The sequence below is a fragment of the Aristolochia californica genome, unplaced genomic scaffold (genome assembly GCF_029961685.1).
Source record: "Aristolochia californica isolate CCGP_79_NKW_82.1479 unplaced genomic scaffold, dmAriCali1.0.hap1 SCAF_14, whole genome shotgun sequence".
NCBI classification, from domain to species: Eukaryota; Viridiplantae; Streptophyta; class Magnoliopsida; order Piperales; family Aristolochiaceae; genus Aristolochia; species Aristolochia californica.
In genome coordinates, this window is record NW_027181815.1 from 7,268,825 (window position 1) to 7,279,907 (window position 11,083).

At 39.1% G+C, this 11,083-nt stretch overlaps 1 protein-coding gene across 1 annotated transcript; it reads left to right on the top strand.

Annotated features, from left to right (window-relative positions):
• Nucleotides 1–1,036: 1,036 nt before the first annotated feature.
• LOC137950483 (sulfite exporter TauE/SafE family protein 4-like) lies at nt 1,037–4,876 on the top strand. The gene is made up of 12 exons (XM_068796967.1): nt 1,037–1,514; nt 1,640–1,799; nt 1,927–2,127; nt 2,479–2,540; nt 2,632–2,671; nt 2,764–2,819; nt 2,899–2,985; nt 3,079–3,129; nt 3,214–3,453; nt 3,978–4,071; nt 4,153–4,293; nt 4,376–4,876. The coding sequence occupies exons 1-12, from the start codon at nt 1,338–1,340 to the stop codon at nt 4,453–4,455; spliced, it is 1,389 nt and encodes a 462-aa protein (XP_068653068.1). The 5' UTR covers nt 1,037–1,337; the 3' UTR covers nt 4,456–4,876.
• Nucleotides 4,877–11,083: the final 6,207 nt, after the last annotated feature.

Sequence of the window (11,083 nt, forward strand, 5' to 3'; positions counted from 1 at the left end):
GTCCAACCAAAACACATCAAATAGAAAGAATGGGTCTTTCGCCCTCCCCTATTTTACAACTTTTGTTATGATTTTCATTAAAACTCACCTTTAAGCTAAGTTTCTCTGTTATTATCTTCGTTTCAGGGTTTTTTCTTTATATCAAATTGAATAAAAGTGGTGTTTCATCACCAATCGGTGTCACCTACTGGTTAGATATCTCCTCTTCTCTCGTTCACTCCCTCTCACTCAATTCAGATTCATTTCATGGCTTAAACGAAGAAAGAGAAGCATCGTAATCTGGTTGCCCAGATATTAGTTTTTTGTAACAGTCGATCAGGTCCAAGCTGAAAGAATTTATCCCACTACCATTGGCAATTTTAAATGAGAAGAATAACAGGTTTAAGCTGTCTTGAGATAAGACAGATGAATATAGATTAAGATAGACTAATGTTTACATTAGATAGACATGGGATTAGAACAGTGACAACAAGAACAAAAAAAAAAAAAGCGAATCTACTTGTCATCTTCATTTGTAATTCATATCAAAATGGACAAAAATAATTCATTAACATAATTACAACATTTAAATAAAGAGAGCCGACTGTGAAAACGCCTTATTTTTCCACTGAGACGTAGGCAAGTGCATGCATCTAAAACAGCACACAGACTGGTTTCTCAATTCTTATCTCAAATGGACGGGATTAGATTTCAAAAATTTCTGTGTAAAACTGTAAAAGAAGAAACGTAATAATCGGTAAAAACAAGAGAATCCACCTCAGAACTGAATACCTAACAGGCTCCACGTTTCCAATATTTCCAGATCCATGAAAGAAATGAGTGTACCCGCGCTGAATCGAGACCTGCAAATGTCGATCCAACCAAAATAATCTTGTCGTTTGATAAATGTCCAGAAGGTCGACTTCAGAGAAGGAATCTGGCGGTGTGTGGCGGCTACCAATTTTGGTTTCATCACTATCACCTTGGTCTTCAACCTGGAATCAAAGCGTATATGCTGAGTTGAGCCTTAAATGTGGATGCTTCCCCTACCCTTAAAAAAACTCCTGCGCCTTTCCATTACAGAGCTTACTTGCCAAAATTTTCTTCTGCTCTCTCTGATGAAGTTGGCCGCCACGTGTCTTTCCCGTTCGAATTACTGCCTGTCTTTCTAAACAGAGAAGCACGTGTTACCATAATAGTACCCCTGTCTTTCCTCTCTCCTTTCTTTCTCCCCCTAGGCATTATCACGTTCATATATTTCACCGGCTGTGATCCATATTTGCATAACTAGAAGATAAGTGTGGTTGTTCTTCTTCTTTTTAATTCTTTCGTTTCTCTGGGGGAGAAAGAAGGCTAGTATGGCGACGAGAACATTCGTTATTTGTATTCTAGCAGCTTTCATGGCTGTCATTGTCCCGGTTTTCTTCGTGTCGGACCGGCGAAGTCATTCGTACCCGCTTCTCTCCTCTTCTGGGAGGAATGTTTCTCTCTATTCGGAGAATCATGGTCTCGCCCAGAACGTTAGAGTATGGCCGGTATGTTTCGGGTCTTGGATTCTTTCTGCTTCTTTATCTTTAACAGTTTCTCTGCCTTTTCTCTTTACTTGGTTTTCTTTTTGTTTTCATGTGTGTGTTTTAATGGTTAATCCGTTTCCACGCAGAAACTGGAGTTTAGTTGGAGAATCGTTCTGGCGACGGTTATTGGGTTTCTGGGATCTGCTTTTGGGACGGTGGGTGGCGTGGGAGGCGGAGGTATCTTCGTTCCCATGCTCAATCTCATCGTTGGTTTCGACACCAAATCTGCCGCCGCTCTTTCGAAATGTGGGACATTTTTCATTATTTTTTTTTTGTTATCTCTTGGGTTTCATATGTTTGATTGAATGTTCCGCTGGCTCCGTTTGCGCCTGTAATCTGATAGTTCCTGCTCTGCTTTGGGTTCTTTTTGAAGGTATGATCATGGGTGCTTCGATATCATCGGTTTGGTACAATCTTCGAGTACGTCATCCATCAAAGGACGTTCCCATCTTAGATTACGATTTGGCTTTGCTCTTTCAGCCCATGCTTATGCTCGGGATCACCATTGGCGTCGCGTTAAGTGTTGTCTTCCCATACTGGCTCATCACCATCCTCATCATCATACTCTTCATAGGTCAGTATCTAATTCATCTCTGCAACTGCACTTGACCGTTATTACGTTTTTCAGATTATTACATTTGATTGCGATCAACAGTGAGAGTCAAGACGTGAGATCAACGATTAAAGTTGCGTTGGTCTGTAAAATACTCTCCTTTTGGTTGGTGGATCTCTATCGCCTTTCCGTGCTGTGTGGGGATCATCGCCAGATAGAATTTCTACTGTGACGCGAGAATTTAGTGCCTGTCTGCAGGACTAGTTTGAATGCCTTTGCCTTTTGACTCTCTGTTGCTCGATTCTTTAATTTATACTACAGAAAATTGTTAATATTTCTTACTTATTTTCTTTCTTATTTTGTATCATTCAGCGACGTCATCCAGGTCTTTTGTTAAAGGGATTGAGATGTGGAAGCAAGAGACAATAATGAAAGTAAGATTACCAAGGGTGTTTTAGTTACCGCTGGTTTTTCTTTTTTTTCTTGTACCAGGTGTATTTTCTAATGTGCTGAGCGTTTTCGCAGGAGGAAGAAAAGATAGCTCTATTACACTCCATTGCAGAGGGTAGGGTCTCATACTTAGCACTCAACGAAGAGATCTACTATACTGTTTGTGTATTGTTTATAACATTGTTTCTTTTTTCTTTTTTTCCTCAGTAATTATTGATGCAGAGTATGAGCCTTTACTTCCCACGGAAGAGAAGTCAGATTTGGTAAGAACATCTCCTTTTTTTATTATGGTTTAAGAGGCACTTGATTATCACTACATGCTTATATTACAATTTTCTATAGGAAATTCTCTGTTTTAACATCAGATGGAAAAAGATTTTGGTGTTATTCCTTGTTTGGGTAGCTTTCCTTCTTCTTCAAATCCTCAAGGCAAGTGAATTATAATAACCCTTCTTAAAGTAGTCAGTTTATTTGAGCAAGATTGTGATGAATGATTTTTTTTCCTCAAATTTGTTTTTCCAGACTGATTTGCCTGTTTGTAGTCCTGTCTCTTGGGTGCTTAACATTCTGCAGGTACTGGTTCAAATCCTATCTTGATATGAAATTTTCATGATTATAAAAGGAAAATGAGCATGATATTGATGATGTATCTTTCAGTTCCCTATTGCCTTGAGCATTTTCTTCTACGAAGCTCTGAATTTATATGGTGAAAGCAAGAAGAGGAAGAGCTGTGGCAACACTGTAGCTGTCTGTGGTGCCTCCATTGACTGGACCATTTCTCAGTTGCTCTTGTGCGCTCTATGTGGTGTACTGGGAGGAACTGTAGGTGGTCTGTTGGGTTCTGGTGGTGGATTCATTTTGGGTCCCTTGCTTTTAGAGATTGGAGTCATCCCTCAGGTAAGAAGAAGAGAAAAATGCAATCATATGACCAGTCCTAAGAAATTGGAGCAAATACAATACTTTGAAAGTAGCCAATTCAAACGGTTTTGTGAACTACTAGAGTACAGTTGATTCCATTGAATCCAGGGGTGAGTATTTAGCCAAGACGTCTTGTGCATTGGACAAGACCGTCTTGGATTTTCTGGTGGTGAGACATCTCACCCCCTATGTTAAGGAATAGTTTCACATGGATTAGTGAGTACAAAGATCTTGAGTTTATTAGTTAAGAAAGAGATTTCCTAAGTTGGCTAGTCATTTTTGGATGGGCCTAGGACCCAACTTCACACCCTATACAAAAACTAAGAATGTGTAATATTACACCCGAGACTTCTTGGGTGTTACACTAGAAACACCTCGAATTTTGACATGGGTAAAACATCTCAGGGAAACCAAAATACAAGCTCCTGATTGAATCAGCTTTTGAGTTACTTGGTTGAGGCTACTCTGCATTATTCTTACCTAGTCCATTGTTCTCATTGTAGGTGGCCAGTGCCACTGCCACTTTCGTTATGATGTTCTCCTCCTCTCTTTCGGTGGTGGAGTTTTATTTCCTCAAGAGATTTCCAATCCCCTACGGTAGGTTCATTTCAAAATTCTTTCCTTCCTCTATAGCATACTTTTCACCAGTTATATAACAATAATGCTCCTCCTTTGCAGCTCTGTACCTTATATCAGTCTCTGCACTCGCTGGGTTTTGGGGGCAATTCTTTGTAAGGAAATTGGTGGCGGTGTTGAAGAGAGCTTCTATCATTATATTCATTCTTTCTGCAGTCATATTCGCAAGCGCTTTGACAATGGGTACTGAACTCCAAATTCATCCATTCAAAGGTGTTTAACTTGGCAAAATACTGAACGTCTCATCTGCTCATTTTTATTACAGGCTTCATTGGAGTGGAAAAGAGCATTCAAATGATAAACCAACACGAATACATAGGATTCCTCAGCTTCTGTGATGCATGAAGAAGAACTTTATCCCAGTTTCTGTGATAAAGACGTCTCAGAACTTTACCTGGGCTCGTGGTCAATACCTAATTGACCTATCCCAATACAGAATAAACATTCAATTAGTTAGCGATATTCATGGTGAGTTTAGCTTCTTGCTGACTTCCACCACTGTTAGAACTCCCTCCTAGTCCTCGTGTCAAACCTGTTGATTTGTGTCTTATTTGTTGACGTAGAACAAAGGAAACGGAAAAGAAAAAATTTCGATATAATTTACCTGCAGATGATGTTCGTGTACATATTGATAGAGAGAGAGAGAGAATACTCACTAGTCAGTAGATTAATGTCTGTATAGCCTTTGTAATGTTAATAAATCCTCTACGTACCCAATATCACCAAAATTAAGTTCATCAAGGGCATGTTAGTGCACTATGTAACACTAGGGAAAATGGCTCCAAAAACATTAGTGCCCTATGTACGTGGAGAGTGAAAGTGAAAAAAATGAGTGAAATTGAATTCATTCTATGAGAACGGTGAATTCACTTTCAATCGTCGTTTCATTTACGTTCGACATTGGGATTTTTTTTTCCTCTTTTTCTCTTTCTTCTTTTAGCTCATCTTGTTGTTCATCATCTTTGTTTCCGTTCCAGTTTGAACTGTCCACCAACAAGCTTTATCAATCACTTTTTGTTCCTTTCGTGGGTGCTGAGAATGTGTACTTCCCTATTGACAAGCCCTCTCGATGCCCATCGATGTTTGGACCCAAATAAAAGAACTCACAATAAGTTTCATTCTCCATTTTTCATTAAATTTTTTATTGTACACACTAACACAAAGAAATACTTTATACTGCAATTCCTATTGAGCATACTAACACAAAAAAAAGTAATTCACTCTAATTTTCACTTTCTCGAAAGTGCACTAACCCCCTAGTAGGGGTGGCATCGAACTGAGCCGGTTCGCGAGCGGCTCGAGCTCGGCTGAGTTCGATTCGATTTATTTGAATTTAGAATCGAGTTTGAGATCCAGATAAGGTTCGTTTGTGTTAATGAATTGAGTTCAACCGAACCATGGTTCAGTTTGAAAGCTCACGAGTCAGCTCGTTAACGGGCTCGAGAGTCGGGAGCGAGAGTGATTGGGGGGGGGGGCATTCTTCCCTCCGCCTCAGTTGCAGCCGTCATCCCCGACGACAATTTGGCACCGTTAACCCCCTTCCCTCCGCATCGTCTCGGTGGAAAACCAAAGATATCAAAGTTAAGGGGAGAAATAATCCTCCCCCCCTCTTGTGCGAAGACGATTTCGTACGTGTGAGATCATAAGCAAGTGGAAAAAAATTATTTCTTAAACTCCAGTTGTTTCTTCCTCATGGCTCTTGAAGAGATTGAAAAGATATTTTAGTAGAAATATGTTTCTAAGGATTATTAGTGCCTCATGTTTTTTGTAAATATTTTTTTAATTAAAAATTCTTATTAAAAATATAATTTTCTAAGTAAGATTTTCTTGCCAAGATGGGCTAGAAAACCGTATAGAAATTTTTTGAATAAGTATTTGATAGTTTGACATTTTATTTGATTAAAAATTTATCAATAAGTATAGTAATATATTAGATTGATTATTAATTTTTATTTATTTCCCTAGAATAGGCAACAAGAGGTCCATTTAACTTTCCTAAGAATATTTTAAAATATATCTTGTAATTTTCTAGTAAGTCACTAATAGTAATAGGATTTTATTTAAAGGTTTTTTTTGGAAATATATATCATAGGAAAAATATTTATATAATTTATTTGATATATATTTTATGTAGAGTATTAAATATAGGTTAAGCTCGATCTCGTTTAAAATTATTAGGCTCGAGCTCGATTACAATTTTAGGCTTGAGGCTAAGGTCGGTTTGAGCTTGAGTTCAAAATATTTAAATCAAACTCGGCTCAAACAAGGTTCGAACTTAGTTGGATTTGATGCTACTCTTATGCCCAATTTTAAGTGGGTCATGTCCAATTATTATGTAAAATGTATGCATAATTTTATATATAATTTATTTGACATGTATTTTTTGAAAAGTTGTAAATGAATGTTAAAGTTAGAGCTCGGCTCGAACTCAGTTAAAATTATTAGGTTCAAGTTCGATAATAATTTTAGGTTTAAGCTTGGGTTCGGCTCGAGTTCGGTTTCAAAATATTTAAATCAAATTCGGTTCGAATATAAGCAAGTTCAGGTTCAGCTCGATGCCACCCCTACCCCTGATTGTTATTTAGACTTTATTTAATTATTTTTGCTCTTTTGGCCATAGAGAGGAGGTTCAAAATTCTGTGCTGACTGCTTTGATATCGTATCAAACTGCTCAAGAATGGAGTCCGCTAAATAAGGGTCGAGTCTGACCTGCGCCGAGCCGCAGATCGACTCGGTGAGTCAAAAGCCACCGATGTCAGAGACCTCCTGTTTTTAAATGGGCTCAAATCAGTTTATTCAAATTGCGGGCTTATCTGGTGCCCCTTGATGTGTCCCTCTACCCGATTATTCTTGGCGGGCTACCTGTAGCTGAAGGATGGCGACTTGGCGGGAAGTTTCGGTTTTAGCTTTCGTAAAAGCGTAAATGACAAAGAAATCCCAAGTAATTAGACACTCATAACAGGGGCTTATTAGTAATTAGACTAAAAGCCGCCCTTTTTTAAATGGGGGTAGATAAAAAAGGCAACAATAAAATAAGAAAAGAAGTTTGACATGCCCTCTCTGCCTTCTTTGCCATCCTCTCTGGGGTTTGAATCATTTCTTTCTTCTTTCGCTTCCCTTTCTCCACCAAGTCCGACCAACCCTTTCTCCCAACGACGGAATTGGCCCCGAAATTGCAGAATCTGTGAAGCAGGCACGTCTTTCAGTTCCTCCGTTTTATTTTTTCATCTTTTAGGTTTACTTCTTGTTCGTTTTTTTTTTTTTTTTTGGTCTAGATTTGGTGTTTTCATGTTTGTCATTAATTTCGTTCGCTGTTCTTTACTTTAGTCTTTTGCATTGGCTTCTTGCACAATTTTTTTTGGATATCTTGTTCTTTTGTGAAGCAATTTCTTGTTGCTTTTGATTTACGTGCCCGTTTCGAAATTGCACGTTTCTGTATTTCATATTTTCGTCTCTTCCTTTTTGCAATTTGAATTCATCCTTCTTTTTATTTTCTTCCATTTTGGTCAGGGCATATTACGTGCGCAATTTCTTCTTGGCTTTGATTCCACTGTCCGTTTCGAGATTACACGTTTCTGTATTTCATAGTTTCATCTCTTCCTTTTTGCAATTTATTCATCGTTCTTTTTATTTTCTTCCTTTTTTTTTATCCGGCTACATTATACGTACGGAATTTCTTGTTGGTTTTGATTCCCCTGCCCGTTTCTTGGCTTCATTTAATCTTGGTTCGAAGTTGCGCGTTTTTTTATTTCATCTCTTCCTTTTTTCCATTTCATTTTCATATTTCTTATTTTCTTCATTATAAGTGCGTGCGATGACAGTAATGTATAAGGTAAACACAAAAGATTTACGTGGTTTGGCAAATTATTTACGTCCACATGAGCTGCAGAGGATTTTATTATGTGAGGAATCACAATACAATAGAGAGCACCTCGAAGCCTCTCTGTTCAGCCGCGTCAACAAGTCACACAGTGTCTCTGTGTGACAGCAATGACGAGTACCGAGAGCTCCTTTGCCAACGTCGAGTCCTGGACCGAAGCTTCTCACTGTTTCGTCTTCCTGGTGAGACCGAAGTTTTTCACTACTTTGTCTTCCTGTAACTCACATCGACGCAGATCCAAAATCCCGAGAGAAAGTTCCTTGTTTCTGTAAATCCCGAGAGAAGAAAAAAATCATTGAGAGAGAGCTTGAGTACAGCTTGTTGAGTACTGTGGAGTCTGGCCCACACCACTCGAGCAGGACATGGAGGAGATTTTATTTATCTTTTCTTTGCATTAGCGTGTGCTACACTCAAGGGGAAAATTAAGTTTCCCTCTATGCTCATTTATCATCCCCTCGGGACTTACAGAACAGAGTGTGAAACAGAGATATTCGTCGGGGCCTCTGCGTTATTGGGTGTGCCAGTGTGAGATACATTATGAGTCTCTCGCCAGGACAACGCTGTTGCAGGAAGAGGGAGAGGGTCGTGAAGCCGCGATGCTGCTACGGTTAAACAGAGGACTGGGTCGTCGTTGCCGGAAGAGAGCAGCTTGGGACTGCCGTCGTCGTTGCCGGAACAGAGTATCTCGGGATTGCGTCGCCGTTGCCGGAAGATAACAGCTATGTGACTTGTGACACTGTTGAACAAAGAGGGTTCAAGGCTCTCTCTTATTGTACTGTGATTTCTTAATTGATTAATAAAATCCTCTGCAGTTCCCGTAGATATAGGCAACTTGCCGAACTACGTAAATTTTGTCATGCGTGATTACTGGTCTTGTTGTCATAGGTTTTTTCATAACAATTGGTATAAGAGCTGAGGTTCTGGTCTGTGGGAAAACGATGGCTGGAGACGAAGTGAAGGTATTGGGGATCGAGAAGTTCGATGGCACGGACTTTGGATATTGGATGATGCAAATAGAGGACTACCTCTATGAGAAAAAACTCCATCTTCCACTGTTGGGGAAGAAACCAGAAAAAAATGGAGGAGGCCAATTGGATTCTGTTGGATAGACAGGTTATGGGGATCATTCGGCTAACCCTGTCGAAATCCGTTGCACACAACGTCAGCAAAGTGAAGATGACTGCGGGTCTCATAAAGGTTTTGTTAGGTATGTATGAAAAACCTTTAGCGAATAACAAAGTTTATTTGATGAAAAAATTATTCAATTTGAGGATGACAGATGGTACGTCTGTTGCACAACATCTGAATGATTTTAATACTATCACAAATCAATTGTTGTCTGTTGAAATTGAATTTGATGATGAGATACGTGCACTGATACTATTAGCCTCATTGCCAAATAGTTGGGAAGCCAAGAAAATGTCTGTAAATCAAAATTGAAATATGATGATATTCATGATTTGATTTTGGTTGAGGAGGTGCGCAAGAGGGATTTAGGCGAGACCTTGGGTTCGAGTTCAACATTGAATGTTGATTCTCAGGGGAGATCACATGACAGAAACTCAAACAGGGGCAGATCAAAATCAAAAAACAGGGGCAATAGCAAGTCAAGGTCTGGTCAGCAAGCAACTTGTTGGAATTGAAACAAAACTGGCCACATAAAGAAGAACTGTAGAAACCTTAAGAAGGCCGAGAATAATAGTACTAATGTGGTAACTGAAGAAGTACTGGATGCACTATTACTTACAGTTCATAGTCCAATTGATGACTGGATACTGGATTCAGGGGCTTCTTTTCATACATCTTATCGTCGGGAGATAATGTTAAACTATGTTGCAGGTGACTTTGGGAAGGTGTATCTGGCTGATGGAGAGGCTTTGAACGTGGTGGGGATGGGAGACATTGACATTGCACTCTTTAATAAGAACAAATGGACCTTACAAAAGGTCAAGCATATTCCTGAGTTGAAGAAGAACCTCATTTCTGTTGGGCAGCTTGATGATTGTGGTCATTCAGTGGTATTCTCAGATAGTACTCGGAATGTCACCAAAGGGGCATTGGTATTGGCTTGGGGTAAGAAAACTGGTACACTCTATTTGATTACTGGTTTAAATAACATTATTGCTATTACCGTTGTAGAAAGTACATCAGATTTGTGGTATTGCAGGCTTTAAAATAGCCATATGAGTCAGAAGGGCATGAAAGAATTGTTGTCCAGAGGCAAGCTACCAGAACTAAAATCAATTGATCTCGGTATGTGTGAGAGTTGCATTATGGGAAAACAAAAGAAGGTCAGTTTCTTGAAAAGTGGCAGAACACTGAAGAAAGAAAAATTGGACCTTGTGCACACAGATGTATGGGGACTTTCCCTAGTGGCATCCCTTTGAGGTTCTCGTTACTATATCACATTCATTGATTATCACGATAGGAAGGTATAGGTTTATTTTTTTAAGCACAAATCTGAAGTATTCAATGTGCTCAAAATTTGGAAGGTCATAGTTGAGACAGAGACAGACTTGAAACTGAAATGTTTGAGGTCTGATGATGGTATTGAGTATATGGACGACGGGTTCAAAGAGTATTGTGCAGCTTGGGGTATCAATATGGTGAAGATTATTCCTAGGACACCACAACAAAATGGAGTTGTTGAACGTATGAACAGAACCATAAATAAGTGTGCTAGAAGCATGAGGTTGGGTATCAGAATGGTGAAGACCATTTTTGGGACACCACAACAAAATGGAGTTACTGAACGTATGAACAGAACCATAAATGAGCATGCTAGAAGAATGAGGTTACACACTGGATTGCCACCTACTTTCTGGGCAGATGCAGTTAGTACTACAATCAATTTGATAAACAGATGGCCATCAGTTCCGTTGGATTGTGGATTGCCTGAAGTGGCCTAGAGCGGGAAAGAGGTCAAATGTTCTCACTTTAAACTTTTTGGTTGTCTTTCTTATGTTTTTGTTGATTCTGATGCTCGTAGTAAACTTGAGGTTAAGTCAAAGAAATGTTATTTCATTAGCTATCGTTTTTGGGATGATCAGGGTCGGAAGATTATAAGAAGCAGGAATAGGAATGTGATTTTCA

Bases quoted from the DNA above. Each gene is read 5' to 3' on its own strand.
- LOC137950483 (XM_068796967.1), top strand. From the start codon at position 1,338: ATGGCGACGAGAACATTCGTTATTTGTATTCTAGCAGCTTTCATGGCT. The intron at 1,800-1,926 runs GTGGGACATTTT...TTCTTTTTGAAG, and splicing joins TGCCGCCGCTCTTTCGAAAT to GTATGATCATGGGTGCTTCG. The intron at 2,541-2,631 runs GTAAGATTACCA...GCGTTTTCGCAG, and splicing joins AGCAAGAGACAATAATGAAA to GAGGAAGAAAAGATAGCTCT.